Source organism: Amphiura filiformis, chromosome 15 (genome assembly GCF_039555335.1).
Source record: "Amphiura filiformis chromosome 15, Afil_fr2py, whole genome shotgun sequence".
NCBI classification, from domain to species: Eukaryota; Metazoa; Echinodermata; class Ophiuroidea; order Amphilepidida; family Amphiuridae; genus Amphiura; species Amphiura filiformis.
This window is the reverse complement of record NC_092642.1, coordinates 38,753,452-38,772,855: the sequence shown is the minus strand read 5'-3', so window position 1 is coordinate 38,772,855 and position 19,404 is coordinate 38,753,452. Positions and strand designations below refer to the sequence as shown.

The 19,404-nt window shown below is 36.6% G+C and overlaps 1 protein-coding gene across 1 annotated transcript; it reads left to right on the top strand.

The window, feature by feature from the left end:
• The first annotated feature begins 15,788 nt into the window (after positions 1–15,788).
• On the top strand, positions 15,789–16,808 carry LOC140170938 (G-protein coupled receptor GRL101-like). Its single transcript, XM_072194134.1, has one exon. It carries the CDS (start codon positions 15,789–15,791, stop codon positions 16,806–16,808), a length of 1,020 nt encoding a protein of 339 aa, XP_072050235.1.
• Positions 16,809–19,404: the final 2,596 nt, after the last annotated feature.

Genomic DNA, 19,404 nt, shown 5'->3' with positions numbered 1-19,404 from the left:
TTGGTACTGGGAGTTATTGATTGTTGCGCCAGAAGGTTGCACTACTCATCAGCTCTCCAAATTATACTAAATTCTTGCTGATCTAGCTTGAATTTTATCTTGAAAACTTGACAAGTGTTTGTTATTAGTGTTGTGACAATAACTGACTGGATATTTTGCCATTTCACTGCTTGTTTTGGCTGTTTGGGGAACATTTTCCATCACATTGGAATCAAGCTGAACTGAACACACAGTGTTTTGCCATTTTATATACACAGTGTGTAATTGGGATTTTCAGTGCCAATTACTGTGCCTATTGATTTTCAGTGGATTGGATATTTTTTACACCTTGCTCTTCACTCATGGCCAATTTGCTATTGAGAACTTTGGTTATTTTATACATATTGATCAATATCATCAACATGATCAATATGAATCCTTTATGTTATAGCAGAGAGGAACTTTTAAACCTACAGCCTTCTAGTGGTAGTCCTACTTGTAGAGTACCAATAAATGTGTATAGAACACTAAGAAATCTGAACATCTGTAGTGTTGAACCTACAAGAAGGGGACATCGTGCTTTCAGTAAGCAACAGCATCCTATTCCTACCATCATCACCAGCAGAATATCAAGAAATCAAAATACTCATCCTGTCCGTGGAGTAAACTTATCAAACTTAAAGCAGTTACCAAGATCTGATGCAGTACCAACGCAACTCGATGTCTGCCTTTGGAACCTACAATCCCTGCGAAACAAAACTGTAGAATTTACTGAATACGTCCTGCAACATGATATAGATATCATGCTTGTGACAGAATCCTGGTTGTATAATGACGATCATGTTGTCATAGGCGAATGTACACCACCGGGTTACTCATTCTTGAACATACCAAGACCATCAGGTAGATGCGGTGGCATAGCCGTTTTGTTCAAGAGTCAACTCCAGCTTCGCTTGAGACCAACCACAATCACTACTACCTTTTTCGAATTTGCCTGCATTACTGACAATGTCGGACTCCTTAACCTAGTTGTCATATATCGACCCCCTCCATCACCAATAAATGGTTTTCGGCAATCTGACTTCATACAAGAATTTGATAGTTTTATGGATGATGTTGTGTTATTTCCAGGACAACTGCTACTCGCAGGTGACTTTAATGTGTACTGGGATGAACAAGATAGATCTGATGTGAAGCAATACTCCAGCATCATTTCTTCTGCAAGTCTTCATCAATATGTAAACGTTCCAACTCATAGGAGTGGCCACATTCTTGATCACGTGCTATGCTGCCCTGATGAAAACTTCATCCAAGACTTTTCAGTGCATGAAAATCCTTTAACATGGCATCACTGTGTCCATTTTAAACTAAACTTAGCAAAACCGGTACCCCAGCGTGTCACACAAACTCTAAGAAATTATAAGAGCATTGATGGTGCAGCATTTTCACAGGCTTTAACTGATCACCTGAACCCTATTCCAAATGTTAATAACCCTGGTGAGCTGTACAATTGGTACAATGGAACTGTATCTGATTGCCTTGATGAATATGCTCCATCTGAAACCCGAACCCGGACTATTTGAAACCGTCAACCATGGTATAATCAAACTATCCACACTGCTCGTCAAGACCGCCATAGAGTAGAAAGAAAATGGCGTAAGTCACGATCTGAGTCCGACCGCCAAGAGTATGTGACTGCCAGAAATAATGTCACTAAATGTATTGTCGAAGCTAAACAGTTCTATTACTCTGATAGACTTTCGGGAGCAAACACAAAGACTGTTTTTCAAACTGTGAACAGTCTCCTAAACAGCAAAGACATGGGAAATAAATTTGCCCAGTTTTTCAAGAGTAAAATCTATAAGATTCGCAAAGAACTTGAATCTTCATGTGAAAATGTCGACCCCTCTCAGTTTGTTGACAGTTGCCCTGGGTCTTGCGAAGTTCTCTCCCAGTTTCGCCACATGACCGCTGACGAGATCCGCAGAGTAATCGCAAAGGCATCCAATGCTTCTTCTGTGCTAGATCCTCAACCAACTTGGCTTATGAAGCAGTTTGTGGACATCAATCTAACTGCCCTTACTACCATAGTAAATGTTTCATTACAGACAGGTGAATTTCCAACTCTGGCACACAAGGCAATTGTGAAGCCACTGCTAAAAAAGCCATCTTTGGATAGAGATGACTTAAAAAACTACAGGCCTGTCAGCAATTTGAATTTCACTGCTAAGTTGATTGAGAAATGTGCTTCCTCCCAATTAGTTGATCACATGGATAGCAACAACCTCTCTGACCCGATGCAGTCTGCGTATCGCCCAAAGCATAGCACAGAAAGTGCTTTGATCAAAGTGAGCGACGACATCATCAATCACATTGACTCAAAGAGAGTTACCTTTGTGGTACTCCTGGATCTAAGTTCAGCGTTTGATACGGTGGACCATGCAATCATTCTGAACCGCTTGCAGAATCGTTTTGCTATCACTGGTTCTGCATGTAAATGGGTGCAATCTTACCTTAAGGGTTGGACTTCTCAGGTCAGCATAAATGGTCAACTCTCTGACCCTGTTTCAATGGATTTTGGCGTACCCCAAGGATCGGTCCTGGGTCCCCTTCTCTTTTCTGCATACACTGTTCCAATAGGTGACATTGTTCAGAAACATGGAATCAACTACCACATTTATGCAAATGACTGTCAATTATACTTATCTTTTAATCCCCGAATTGCTGGTGACAAGCAAAATGCTCTTGACAAAATCTCAAGTTGCATATCAGAAATCAGAGCCTGGTTAACTGTGAACTATTTGAAACTCAATGATGCTAAAACCGAGATTTTTGTCGCTGGTTCTGCCTACAACATCAGGCATCTTCAGTTAGCTGACATTGAACTCACTATTGGTTCATCAAAGATCACGCCATCTACAGTCGTCAGAAACCTTGGTGTCTATTTTGATAGCACAATGTCACTTAATTCTCACATTGACAACCTTCGCCGCTGTATTTTATTCCACATCAGAAATATCTGGCGAATCCGGAGATTTATTGATTCAGACACATGTCATCACACAGTTCGTGCTTTGGTCATTTCACGCCTTGATTACTGCAACGCGCTTTATACTCGCCTGTCATCTAAGAATATGAGCCGTTTGCAACGCCTACAGAACAGTGCAGCGCGTGTTATATATGCTGTTGGTCGTCGAACTGAAGCTGCGCCATTAATATCAAAACTGCACTGGCTTCCTGTGGCACACAGAGTAACTTTTAAGATCTTGCTTCTTGTGTACAAGGCACTTCATGATCAATCACCTGCTTATATTGCTCAAATGTTCTCTTATTATGTTACTGCTCGCCCACTCAGATCTTCAAATGATCCTTCACGTCTTGCAATTGACAGATTCAACTCTGTTGCTGGAGAACACAGGTTTCCTGTTGTTGCTGCCAAAGCATGGAATGGTCTACCACAACACATCAGTGGAGCCTCATCTACAATCACTTTCAAGAAACTCTTAAAAACACACTTGTTCTGACTTTCTGGTTGTTATTGCTTATGTATTTTGCTCATGTTATTTTTGTAAACGCAATGTTGCTTTGGCGAATTGCGTCCTAAGAAACTTTGTATGTATATGTATGTATGTATTTGGTGAAGTATTGTTTTAGAATTCGAAGGAGTCCTAAATGTTATCCTGGCCCAGGACACTGATTAATGTAAATTCAACCCATAGTTATTTTATCTACTTTTGCCAGCATTCAACCTGTTCAATGTGATTTATGCCTATTTTTAATAAAATTCCGAAATCTGACGTATCAACGTTGTATCGTGCACAAATTATGATTCGAGACTATTTCATTTGACACGGTTGTATGGATTTCAAAAGATCGGTCCTATAATAGATATCGATTAGAGAATTACAGCAAGAGGCTTTGAGGATGCCGTAATCCTCTTGACAATCAACCAATCAGAGAGACACATTTCAGAAATATATTCGTAGATTTGAAACTCTTTCAACTCTGAAATATATATTTCAAGTAATCTCGTTTCACATTTAGCAGCACTTTGGCTTGCAATAAAGACACGAAGGGGCGGTAATGCTAATATACGATTTCAGTCAAATATTGGTGCAAATGTACGATTTCGGTCAACTATTTGGCTATCCTTTGCCCAAAATTATGAAATGTTTATTAGTAACAACAACTCTTAGGAGGGTTTTCGAGTAATTAGCGAAATAATGAGGTAAAATAAAAGAAAACCCACTTACAATTTTGGACGATTAACTGTGGTGTTCTAGGGGAATTAAAATATCACAATTAACATGTTTAATTCAAAATCGTTGTCCTACAAGCACATGTTAAATGGCTCGATTCATATTGGGACATTGTCAGATTGTGTGAACATTACAAATACACACAATAAGGTTGAAAAAAAAAGTCATTTAAAAATGATTTTAAAACATCGTCTATTTTGTAGCTTTATGACACTGAATTGACCAAATATCTGCCTCTGACGAAAAAAAAAAATGTTTTCCATGCTGATTTTGTTTTTGTAACAAGTACCGTATGTCATTTCAAAAAGAAAGAAAAAAATGTGGATATTACTTTTTAAAAACTCAACGCATTACTATTAATACGCCTATAATTAATGAAAAAGTATAGAAGGCGTTGCATCCGTTTCTGATGAGGGGAGGGCACAAGCCGTTTTCGACAGTTTTCCTATGGGATTTTATAAAATTTCAGATCAATTTGGTGGGGGGGGGGGGGGGCTTCCGTGCCCCTATAACGCTACGGTTACTGCATTAACACGTTTATGGATGTATCGTGATGATCATAAGTAGGCCTATAACATACACCATCATAACATGCCTCAACGATATCAATATGTAAAAAGGTGTTGCAAATTCATAACACAGCGTGTTATAATGTAACGAATGCTATGCCAAAACTTCAAATCAATAAAATCAGAACCACAATAAATACATAGGCCTACAAATAATACTTTTAAACTGACTAAATCAATATATGACTAAATATCTGTATAAATGAATCTCTAAATCAATTAAGCAACCAATGATTGTAGCAAAATATATATTTTTCCGGTACATACTATTTATTGCACGTGTAATACTTTTTGACGTCACGAAAAGTATTGTACATACAATATTGTACGTACAATACGGAGTCTGAAGCGCGCTTAATGGTTTAGTACTGAATATATCGGTTTAATCTTCAATAAGCGAGTTTATGGCTGGAAAGGTCACGGTGAATTTGCCGTGGACGTAACTGCACTGTGAGTTTGAATTTACTAATTGTAAAAGAGATGAAATGAAAAAACTAAGGAATATGTAATTTTCTACTCATTAACACTGCATCTAAAGTAGGTAACGTAATTATTTCAAAAGTGGCGATTGTGTTCATGTCAGTTTGAATATCATGCCGTCTTCTTTCAACATGGAAACATATTATTTCCTTGTACTATTCTAGAAAAGTACTTTAAAACGGATATTTGCAAAGTCAAAAAAATGTTTGGCTGTGACACGCGGTTTTGGATTTTCATAGTATAAATTTATTTAGACCCCCACCCTCCAACCATTTACGAAGATTATACTTATGAGGTCTGGAACTGTAATTGTTTTGGAGATATTTTCACTCAAACACCTACGACACTGTTTGGATCGGTTTACTGAGAATGGCCCATAAATGACATATCTTAATACCAATGACAACACCAAACTGGATGAAACAAAATATATTGAAAAGCTGAATATCATCATTCTGTGTACTATAAATAATGATCCTGGTATTAATAACAATTCCCTCAAACTACAACATCTAGGAGCAAATCAGCAGTTTTAGTTGCATTTGTTTACTTGTTTTGTGTTTGTATTTTGTCACGCTGTATTAGTTTGTTCACGTTTAGTAATAGCTGTGAAACATAGAAAACGAAATTCACTCAAGTAGAATAGACAAATTTGATAAAGAGCGTAGGATCTATTAATACACAGATAAGTCACGCTACACTATGAATGAATTGTCATCTGCCGTTGCAAAATGCATCGAGTTGTTCTTATAGCTTCGTTTTTCGTTTCATTCTTGTCGTTGATAAATACAGCATTGCATTGGTACTATTTGTTACGGATGATGAACTACGATAGTTCTACAATTTTAAAGAAAGCACGAACATCCCAGCAAACATATAAATTATTTTCAAACGCTATAAACGTGTTACACAGCGACAAATGCCTGGTAAATAACTATATTGTACAGGCAGGGAAACTAAATCAATACACGTGTATCTTCTATGCACGCCGACACGTGTGTTGATTTGCAGACGATAGATCATTTGGATACCGGGATGATCAATATCTCCCAACATTTTTGGTTTCTAAAGAACCCAATTGTAAGGCATGCACTTGAATATATGTGTTGAAAGAAAATGATAATCTTAAGTGAGCGTATTGAACTTCAACCGTGCGTTTGGAAATCAAAAACTGACAACTGCCCTCATTCGTAAACACTCGGGTTACGGAACATAACACGGTACCTAGGCCTGTGTAGACCACTGGTGCACACCGACATCGCCCGGTTAATAATTACATCATACAGCAGAGACACTGAAATGAATACCCGGGATCGATGCACGTGAATGTGCTATGCACGCTTTGATGTTCAGACGATAAATCTTTAGATACCGGGGTAGAAAATGATGAATATCTCCCGTAATTAATTTAGTCTAAAAAAGCCAGATTTTGTTCCTTGTACTCGAATATATGTGTTCAACGGATATGATGATCGTTAGCTAGCGTCTTGAGAAAGAAGCGTGCGTCTTGAACTCAAAAACTGACAAAAATATTCTGATTTTATATGTGCCGAACTATAGCGCAGCGTAGGCTAGCTACACTCACTCCCGTGGAGGCAGTCTAAAAGCAGATGACCATTGACCTCATCATGGCGTATACATGCTCACACACAGAGAGGTCAATTACCAGGCTATTGTCAGTAGCCTCAGACGGATGTCCCTCGGCTCATTATGCGTCTCAAAGGTAGGAACAAAATGACCATACATTGCTGTGAATTCAACCTACCATGGCGATTTCTGCCATGAAGATATCGGGGCGATGATACTGTGTGGTGGAGGCAGTCTAAAACAGATGACGTACCAGGCTCAGTGATCTACAGAGGTCAGTGTTGTCAATAGCCTTAGTCGGATGTCCCTCGGCCTATAGTCTCAAAACTATTAAACAGGTCGGTACAAAATGGCCATGCGTGGTTGTTGAAGAACTAGTGGATTCAATATACCATCATGGTAATTTCTGCCATGAAGATATCGGGTCGATGAGTGTCAATGACACTGTGAGTTTAATATAAACACAAATAAGCGGTATGTGCGTAGCACTAGCAGTATAGTCTGTCGCTCTCATTGGGCTAAAAATAATGCTATGTCTCAAAGCCCATGGCAGTTTAGAAAACGAATGAAAGATTTTTTTTTTTTTAAAGATTTTTTTGAAACTTAATTTTGAATTAAGATGTCCTTTTTGGAGTGTTCAAAGTACACTAATTATGGTTGATTTACACAGTTGAAGTACTTAATATCAATTGTTTTCATACCTCACATACACACACCCCACCCACACCTACTTTAGTAAAGTGTGTATTACCAAAAAAAAAGTAAACATAGCACACAATCTTATATATTTGTGACCTGGTACCACGAAATGAGCGTAAAGTCGCAAGTTGGTAGTTTCGAGACGCCCTGGCTACTGCGTTGGTGTTCTTTGTTTCACACGCACCTGTTCAAGCCAGTAGTATGTCTGTATGTCGTCTTTTGTGAATGTGGCACAATGGGCCATTCACGAAGGACATACTACAAGCTTGTACTGGTGCGTGGGAGACAAAGAACATCAACTCAGTTAGCCAGGATGTCTCGAAACTACCAACTTGCGACTTTATACTCATTTCGTGGTAGCATGTAACAATTTTTGTAAAATTTAGCTTGTGTTACGTTGCTTTCCTGTTTACCAGGTATGAAACTATATAAATAAATACGTCTTTATAATGTGGGATATTATTAGACATCTATCAAGCATTGCCATAATAGATGGGTGTGGTTTTGAATGTATTTACCGTGATAACTTCACATCTTACAACGAACAGTGATTTACGTGGAACGTTTGTCATGTTTGTTGTATTCCTAGCTCAGCTTTGACGATATGTCTGATTCCTGTTAGGACATGGTTGTTGGTAAGTAAACCAAACTAGCCTTAACTTGTACGAAGAGAGAGAGAGATAGAAAAATTTAGAGAATATTGGCAATAATCTATGAAAAATGTATTCTGAGAAAATTGGAAATTGGAGCAGAAACATTGATTTGCTCATGTTTGCACCTAAATAACATGTTGCTTAGCACGAACTCTACGAAGTGAGAATAGTTAGCGGCACTTCGGCATCAAAATTGTTTTTTACATATTTAGAGGTAATCAGTGAATGAAATGACATTATTTAAATAATTATACCGTAGCATAATATTGCAATATAATATCAATCCGTAAAGCTATTACTCAAATATATATTCATTTATTTTTCAAATTTGTTTTGCAAATGACGCACAAGACCTTCTGGTGCATCATAGTAAAGGCAAAATGAAAATACAAAGACAACTACAACACATTAGCAGATAGGCGAGGACTGCTTGCCATGCTTGTTATCCGTTGACAAAGGGCAGTCTTCAGTGAACGACTCTTTTCAGAACCACCATACCTTTTATATTAGCAGATAGACGAAGTCTGCTTGCTCTCTGTTGACAATGGACAGTCGTCAGTGAACGGCTCTTTTCAGAGCCACCAGTAGGCAAAGGGCGGCCTGCATGTCTCATTCTTAGCTACTTTGTCCTGAAGAAGTCAGAGTTACTCTTGACGAAAGCTTGACAGTTCTAAACTTGTCAGACAGTGAACCCGCTAAAAACTTACCAACTGCAACACATTTCAATCAATATAATAGTTTTGTAAAACGCTGACGCAGACGTTCGTGATTTCCCTTTCGTGGATAAACTTAATTTAGACTCATTTTGGCTAAATTCTCATATCGTCACTGGGCGGGAAAAACCTCATATGTACTTTTGGCCCTTGAACATGGATAAAGCCTTGTAGGTGTAGACTTTATATTGAAGAGGTTGCTTCATCCATGTTCAAGGGCCAAAAGTACATTAAATTATGAGTTTTTTCCCGCCCAGTGACGATATTTCAGTGTTAATTTCATGACATTTTCACAAAACATTTTGACATACATTTTCCAAGACAATACAATGTTCGCATAAGTAAACTAACCCTCCTGACTATTGACTATAAATAACCCTGACAAAAATAGGTCAAAGTTGGGTTACGGTTTTTATTGGGAAACCGTGGACTTGTCTGTTATTTTCTACATTGGAATCAACCTTATTTGCTGTTGGTCGGACCTCATCTCTTCGCATCGATTGTGACCTTTAGTCCCCGACATTGCCCTTAAGAACTCACATCCTCCTGGTTGAGTTCTTTAGTAATAGAGTTCCAATGTATTAAAGGCTTCGCATGGCTAGAAAGCAATACCTAACCTTAAGGGTGACGAACTGCCTCTATCAGAATTGACATTTTAAATTAGCCTTAATGTTAAAACCTTCAGTAACCTTAATGTAATGACCTTGTAATGTAATATTATGTAATGTAATAAGCCATATATGAAGAGCTTATTTCCAAACCGTGTTAAGTCCACAAGATTCACTTTGAAGAAAATCAGGAATTTTCTTTATGGCAATGAAAAAAAGGTCGATTTCTATAAAATTACAGTGAAGTGAAGGTGACACATATAGGACCATAAAAACGTGTTAAGTTAAAATCTAGAGACTTTTGATTTTTTTAAATGAATTAATTTGTTTTAAAAATAGCATGGACTTAACACGTTTTGACACAAAACGCAATTTATGGCATGGACTTAACACATTTTGACACAAAACATAGTATCTGTAACACAGAACTAACCATATTTTTCTCAAACTAGTCTTAAAAGATAACAAATTTATTAAAAACATACAAAATGTGATTCTCTCTACTATAAATTACAAAATTTTGCCACAAAACACCTGCATCTCGAACCCACTCCTGCTTCCCATTTTTTACCAAAATTCGACGTTTAAAATAGTTCAAAATTCAAAACTTAGTTGAATTGCATTTCTCAGAATTGAATAAACATCATTTCACTGACAATAAGTGATGACCTGAAATATCCACTTGTTTTCACATTATCACAAATATTCCCCCCTCCCCCATGCTGCCACCCTAATCTCATATTGACAGTCGTAAGTTTTTAAGTCCTAAGTTTTTTTTATACCTTTAACATTAAAATTATACCTTGAATTTAGTAGCACATTTTGATAATCATACAAAATAATAATATCAAAAACTAACTCTACCACCATCCTCTAACATTAATTCTACCATCACAGCCTCTCCCTCTCCACCTTCCCACCCTATTCATGTCTTTCTGGAGGTATCTATCAAATAATTCAGAAATCCCATACAAACTAAGCCTACCAATATAAAACAAAAACAACAACAACAACTTTTTATGCAGACTAAATTCATGTATACTAGTCTCAGGACCAAACAAGAACTTCGATTAAGTATTGGAAGCCCTATGCCGTGCTACTTGCCTACAAGCTGCCCACAAGGGCAGTGTTCGTGGACTTAACACAGTTTGCTACAAAACTGGATTGGACTTAACACGTTTTGGAAAAAAATCGATACTTTGTGTGTCAATATTTCGGAACTTGACTAATTTTGGGGAAAAACAAACACATTGCTAGATAGCCCTAGTTAATCACTACCCATTTTAATCAAAATCTCAATTTTGAAGGTGGGTGGACTTAACACGGTTTGGAAATAAGCTCTTCATATATTCTATGGTGTTAAAACGTTTAATATATCTCAAACTGCCGTATATGATCAGTTTAAGATCATTTGTAAACTGACTATATATGGCAGTTTAGTTGGGAGACCAGGTTACCCAGATATGCATGCTTGAACACACTGGGTGCTTAATACTACCCATACATTCTGCGAGCAATCCGTGTTTGTACACTCTAGCCATTGCAGTAGCAAATCATTTTGAATAAATTACAAAGATTTTTCCGATGTCACCATGATCTATTAATTCAATATAAGTTATTCAATCATAAGTTAATAATTATAAAAACACAAGAAAAGGTTAACAAACCCGTGCGACAGGCACCCGAAGCGAGGAAAGGAGGGGTGGGAACATGGCGCCCGCAAACCAGTCACAAGAGCCCAAATCTTCATTTTGGTCAACAGAGCCCTAAAGAAGCGATTATTTTGCATTAAAGCCATATTGTAACATTTCTGTAAAAAAATAGATTAGTATTTATTTTCCATAAAATGTTAGCTTTTACTGTCAGATATGTCCCCTTTTAATTTTGAGCCGAACAAGTAAGGTAAAGCATAGAAAATTGCAATTTGCTACTTGCGCCCATGCATGTTACTCCCGCGGTTGTAATACGGTACGATCCTCGGGGTGTGTATGTGTATCCCGCACACCGTGTACGTACTGTGCATACGTGTTCGACTAATATTTCCATCGTAATAATAAAACGCCGGTTCCATCGTTTTATTCAAAATCTCAGATTTTGACAAAACTACAGCACCTAAAGTCTTGATTTTTGCAGAGTATCTTTATTGACTAAAGTACATTACAATCGTGCAAAAACGAGAATTTAATTATTTTTGAGGGCGTTCTCCTCAGCAAATGTTATAATATGGCTTTAAATATTATTGTTTCCTCTCATTTTGTTACATTATAATTTTTACAGTGTGAAACAAAACCAGTGTACACTTTCTTACTGTTTTTGTTTGTCACCAGAAGTGTTATATTTACATTTTGTTTTTATTATTTTAGGCAGTTGGACGGAAAGCCATATTAGACATGTTAGAGTCAATTATGTTACATTGGAGCTGTCTATAAGCGGAATGATGAAAATACTGCCTTCTTAATATTATAGGGCAGACTGTATACCAACGATGGGTTCGTATATAATATACCTGTTATGGTGTATGACTCTATTTTTAGTCATTTCCATTTGTACAACATCCAGTGACTATAATTATAATAGTCAAAATTCTGATGATGCTCTCTTCAAATATTATTACACTCCAATGAACTTACTGCCTGTAAAAAACTTTTGCTCTAAGCAACTTTTTGCACAGTACAATATTACATACAGACTAAAAGCAGACGCTGAAAAACCGTGCATGATGAAAATAAATTCAGAAAATATGTCGTTGTTCACGATTCATATTTTTGACGTGAAATTATACAAATACTTAACCACTTTTGCCGTTGAACAAATTACGATTGAAAATACCAAGATTGTGTCCTTGCTTGACATGGTAAATAACAATTGTTCCGTTTCTCTGGTAGGAAAATCATTGGTATTTCATCTAATGATGATATATGTTGACTTTTCTATACGAGCGGATGAGCTTAGAGATGATCTCAAAATGACTTGTGCTGTTGAAGAGTATGTAGAAATTAAATGGTACCAATTGCGTTGGGTTCACTTGAATAACATTATAAGTAATCCCAATCTTCAAATGTATGTGTATGAGTTTACTACGGTTTGTCATAGCGAGTGTTTTTGTACTTTAGGTCATAAACAATGGGAAACAAAGTGTTCAAAGGTAAAAAACAAGTATTTCCTTGGTTGTGATCCTGATATCTTCGGATTATCATTCATGAATCAGGGTCTTAATGCTATCAAGCGAGACGCCCTCTTTTGTTTTCGGTTATTACGTGTACTACTGCTTAAACGAAACAAGCTGGAAAGCTTACCGCAGGAAGTATTTTGGGAAGTAAGATATCTGTACCATTTGGATATAAGTAGAAATAGATTGATATCATTACAACATGATATTTTCAAAAAGCAGACAAAATTAGTGTTTCTAGTTTTAAGCCATAATAACTTTAAGGTATTAGAATCCAGAGTTCTGTATCCAGTCACAAATCTCGTTTATTTAGATTTAAGAAGTAACCAAATTGAATCGATAACTGAAGTTGCTTTAGACTTAGGAACGCTCGAGTATCTGCTACTAAATAGAAATGAGCTACACACGCTTTCAGGTACTTTGTTTCAATCTATGACTAACCTGAATCACTTAAATATAAAACATAATAATCTAAAGAATATTTCAAATGACACATTTGCGTCCTGTACTTCTCTTGAGAAATTGGATCTAAATAAAAACTCCATATCGATCACTAAAATCCATAATATATTTTCACAAGCCCGTTTCAATTTGTATGCTTTTGATTTAGGTTTAAATAACATTGTAGATTTTCCTTCAGATTTGTTTCAAACACAGGCAAATTGGTAAATCTTAATGTAAGCAACAATATGTTGTCAACTTTACCAAGTCAAATTTTTGGTCATCTTTTGATTTAAAATTATTAGATTTATCCACGAACAGATTGCATACATTACCTGAGACAGTTTTTGGTTCTCTTTGGAATCTAAAGATGTTGAATCTTGGTAACAATAACCTGACTTATTTAAAACCTGGTCTATTCAGTAACCTTACCAATTTAGAAATCCTTATATTACATATTAATAAAATAGCAGAATTGCCGGAGAATGTTTTTGACAACGTTTCAAGATTACTTTTGCTAGACTTGTATGACAACGAGTTAACAACACTGAGTTCAGTATTCGGTAGAATGGTTAGACTTGAGGAGCTTTATCTATCGATAAACAGGCTTCATAGTATGTCATTTGATACATATAATAATCTTAACAACATTATTTCGTTACTTCTACGGTATAATCGTCTCACTACATTACCCGTTGGTATCTTTAGTAATCTGACTGTATTAGAGGAACTACATTTGAGTTACAATTATATAACAGAATTACACAGTGGTATATTTGACAGCCTTAGTAATCTGAAAACACTAAGTCTGTTGTTGAATCAGTTGGTTACATTGCCATCTGACATATTTACGAACCTTACCAAATTGGTTCTTCTTGATCTCGATTATAACTCTTTGAAGGAGCTACCTTTGCTAACGAACGTGGAAGCATTAGATGCTCTTTATGCCGGATCAAATGCAATAACATCTTTCAACGAAATAACTGCTGAGTCCATGGTGAATTTAAGTCATTTAAACTTGTATCGAAATTCAATTCAAACTTTGCCTTTTGATATCTTTAGAAATATGACGCAATTAACTGACCTTTGGTTGAATGATAATCAACTCACAAATGTTCATAGTGGAATAGTTAGTGCACTTGCTAATCTAGTTTATCTCAACATTGCTAATAACCAAATGCAGATCTGCCCAAACATCTCGTCTTTGACATCTCTTGTTGAATTTATTGCTTTCCTCAATAGATTCGTTGAATTTGAACCTCAATCCACATCTTCCAATTTAAGAAATATCATGCTGCATTTGAATGACTTATACTACTTACCGGAAAACGTTTTTGACCAGATGGAACAGTTAGTAAGACTGGAGTTGTCCCTAAATCAGATTTCATTGTTGCATGAGGATGTCTTTGGAAATTTGACTAAGCTCAAAGAATTATTCTTGGGGCCCAACCTTTTGGTTGAATTACCAATTGGAGTATTCGATTCACTAGCTAACCTAAGAACTCTTTACTTGCATTACAACAGGTTGACATCAATACACAATTCTTCATTTCAAGCGATGACACGACTGAAAATCGTGAAGCTTCATGAGAACAAATTAATCACGCTGCCACCAGGATTGTTTATATCAAATGTTGCTCTGCGTATTGTCTTTTTGTCATACAATTATTTCACTGCAATACCAGCTGAACTTTTTGACGGTACTGTTGACCTGAATTTGTTATATTTGTCTGGAAATTACGTATTAGAGTTGCCCGATGAATAACTTCATACTTCCCATAGATTATCGACTCTAATTATTTCGGCGAATGCCTTGTCCAATCTAAATGAAGACCTGTTTGATGGGACTTCCAAGTTACGTACATTACGCATGGAAACCAACAACATACGTTCTTTACCAATGAATCTTTTCGTTCCATTGGTGTCCTTGGAATCTTTAACATTGTCTCACAATATGCTGATTCAAATACCCAAGCTCACTTCATGCGTCAATCTGGTATACCTAGAACTCAATAATAACCTGATCACAGGTTTCGATTATTTGGGAATTTTACAGATTTAAAATTTTTACTTTTACATCAAAATCAAATAAAAATCATACCAATTCATTCTTTCAACAGGTTTCACAATTTGGTATTTCTTACTTTTGGTTCAAACAACATAAGTCGTATAGAATCGCTCACGTTCAAACACTTGGGTAATCTGGAGTATCTTAATCTCTCTGATAACAAGATTGCCTTTATTGGAAATAAAAGTTTCATTGGCTTAAGAAGCTTACGTACATTAGATCTGGGTTATAATAGACTTAGTAATTTTGATATGGAAATGTTAGGACATTTGCCGGTTTTGATATCCCTAATATTATTTCAGAACCATATACAAAGGGTTAGTGTACGCGGAACAGGTATGGCATCAACTCTTAATATAACATGTGATTTAAGGGGAAATCCTCTTCAACTGTTAACGTCGCAGTCGTCTGTGAGTTCAGAAAATCTGATATTTTCAGTTGATAAATTTTCGGCTTGTTGTTTCATCGGCGATATAAATGCCGCTACCTGTCGTCCGACATCTGCACGCCCTGCATACCTGACATGTAAACGAATGTTACAACATGGATTTCTCCGAGTTACAATGTGGATTGTTGGTTTAGCTGCTGTTGTCTTTAATACCGCTGTTATCGGTTGTCGATTAATTATGGACCTTGGAAATAAGGTGCAGAATGTACTAATATGCAATCTTGCGTTGTCCGATATGGTAATGGGAATTGATATGCTAATTTTGACTTCTGTTGATTTGTATTATAGTGATTATTGTATTATAAGTTTTTCTGAGAATTGGATTAAAGGACCACTTTGCAAAATAGCTTCTGCTTTGTCAACACTGTCGAGTGAAGCATCTGTGTTATTGGTGCTAGTCATAGGGTTGGATCGATTTCTTGGAGTTAGGTACCCTTTAGGTGTCCACAGAGGACTGGGAAGCACACGAATGAGAATCTTGGTGTCAATTAGTTGGGTGGTTTCGGTTATAATAGGTGTCGCTCCTGTTGGCATAGATTCGTTCTTTCCTGGATTCTACGAGATATCTGAAGTATGTGTAGGATTACCAATAGTTAAAAAGGTAATAACATCAGAAGAGGTGAAGGTAACTCATAGTAACACAAGATATGATTTGTTTCAGATTGAAACTAGAAGTGTATTTGTTGAACATAATGGCACGTCTAGCATACAAGACGATTTGTATAGGGTTTTCTACGGAGTATTCGCAGACGACATTTATAGTCGCATCGCGCATGTCTCTGGTCACAGAGTAGCAAGCTACTTGTCTATTATTGTCTACATTGGAATCAACCTTATCTGTTTTGCTACTATAGCTGTATTCTACATCAGAATATTTCAAATAGCTCGCAGTTCTTCAAAGAAGGTTCAGAGTACGGCTGAAAAGAAAGAACTGCGTATGGCATTTAAAATGTCAACTGTGGTGCTCACGGATTTCTTTTGCTGGGTACCATTAGCCTTGGTATGTTTGTTCGTGCAATGCAGTGCATTTACCGTTGGGCCAGAGATGTATGCGTGGACAGTGGGTTTAATACTACCCATAAATTCTGCAATCAATCCGTTTTTGTACACTCTTGCCATTGCTATGGGAAATTAAACGATTTCCCCCGATTTCACCATTACCTATTTATTCAATATAAATTATTCAATCATTGTTTAATAAAAATCTTAAAAACATCCCCGTATGTGCAACAGGCACCTCACGTAGGGGTCACTTGGCTTTTCCAAACCAGTGGAATTTGTCATAGCTTTACGTTTGGGGTAGAAAAACCGGGAATTTAGTGTCATCCACATGCTTAAAACTCTAAATAATAGCTCAAGTTTTCATTGCAGTCAACAGGTTTTCTTATATACACGAAAAGCATAATGTTAACACCAGACAAGCTGCGACAAATGTATTGGCTCTTCCGCCTTGCATGAATGGTTATGATACTGAATATTTTAAATCATCTTTTTCATACAGTGGGGTTGAAGTTTGGAACAAGCTGAGTAATGAATTAAGAAGCTCAACAAATATGCAGACTTTCAAACAAAGATTCAAGTCCTAAAATTTTGTGCATTATACTTGTAAATGATGTGTTTTTATTTACTTTGAAAATTGTATGTATTTTTGTATTTTAAATTTGTCTAAGAGTTGTATATACTATATAAATTGTATGTTGAAAATTGTTGCTTTTAAATTATTGTATATATGTGTAGCAGGGCCCCATGTTAGACCAGCTATTTGGCTGAATTGGGCTACCCTGGTTAAATATGATTAAAATAAATAAATAAATAAATAAATAAAAGCGATTCCCGAGTTTTGGAGTAAAATACTATAGTTTCCTTTGTGTTATATCAAAATGCAAAATAATACAAGCAAACGCAAGAATACAAAGAGGAACAAAAATCGCTGGATAAAATCTGGTCAAGTTGTCCAAATTAATACAGTGCGACAAATTATCTGTTAGCAAAGCACAAGAGAATATAATATTAAGCATAAATCCGGATTCTTGAACAGGACTTAAAAATGTGGGGGTTGATCTTCGGAGCCACTTGCCGGCTCATGCCTCGCACTCCAGATCAAGTACTGGACGGGAGGGCTACTTTTGCCGAGATCCCTCATTAATTTCTTGGATGGTATGGATCTGCTAACAAAAGAGAAATATCTTGATCCGACGTGATCCGACAAGTCAAATCACAATAATCCCGTTATCTGAAATGTCGGACACAAGATTATTGTTGCTCGTTGGTTAATTGGTTTCAAATGCCCGATTAACTCAACGAGGTGGATGGAATTTTACTGCTTATTAGCCAAATCGGCGTTGGAAGTTTGCAATGCATTGTGGGACAGTTTTTGCCGTTTTGTGACACTTTACCCTCTGACCTATCGGGAAAATTCAGAAAAATTGGTTTTTGTGCATAATTTAAAATGTTTTACATGAATGAAAACAAACTAACAAACATATTTATTTTATAAATTAATTTTTTAATCTTTTTAATGATAACATTATTCAATAATAAATTAATTAATAATAATTACAGCAATTTCCCCGATATGTCAGACGTCAAAGTGTCCTAACACTGCTCTCAAACCCGGACGTTACAATGCCGATTGGGCTTATTACGGATGACAATATCAGACTATTATTGCACTATAATATTTTACAGTATACAACAAAACCTGTATTATATTTATCACAGTGTATTTGTCTGTCACCTGAAGTATTAGATTTATTCTTCTTTTTCCTATGTAAGTTCAGACTTCAGAATGAAAATAAGTGCACTGCAAGTGTGATGTGCTCGCTCATTCAAAAATTGCAGTCACCAGATTTCAGTGCAAAATATGTACATTGATGAGGTGCATTAGACATAATGATATAAATGAGTGTTGGCTGCTTACTTGACATCACCCCTTAATGAAGTCTGAAAGCGCCAAGGGATGGGAATTCGGAATTCTTGTTTTCTGGGGAAGAAGGATACAGGATACAGCAAATTGGTTGGAGTTGCAGTGATCTGTCCTGAACCTGGAGTTGTGTCCGCTAGTGCGGAATGTCGCTTCGGTGAGGCACTCTCTCCATTTGATATCTAGGTTGTAACGTATACGAAACCGTCTATTGATATTTTCGTTTGGTATCGTATGCTTTCCAGTAATGGGCATTTGAGGTCTTTCAGTGAGCCAGTTTAATACACTAGTCCCGCGGTCATATTTTCTAGTGACATAGCGGGCACAACTCCGCTGAACCTGCTCAACCTTTGTTTATATTGCGTATGTGGAACCCAGTGTTGACTTTATTATGATCTCAGGCCAGAGGGCGAACTTCGCTATTCCGAAGATTCGTTATTCCGAAGGTTCGCTATTCCGAAGGTTCACTATTCCGAAAATTAAAAAGTTCTCTATTACGAAGGTTCTCTATTACGAAAACAGAAAAGGTTCTCTATTCCGAATATGAAAAAGGGTTCTCTATTCCGAATATGAAAAAATGGGTTCTCTATTCCGAAAACGAAAGAAGGTTCTTTATTCCGAAATAAGTCAATGTGTTCTCTACTCCGAATATGAAAAAAGGGTTCTTTATTCCGAAATGAAGCCCGTAAAGGAAAGAAAAGAGCTTAGTGAGTATGTAAAACAGCTTAATAAGCAAAGAAAATATACCTTAATGGAAGAGTCCTCGGAGGGCCCGTAAAAAGCAAAGAAGAGATGTCGTATGCCTAAT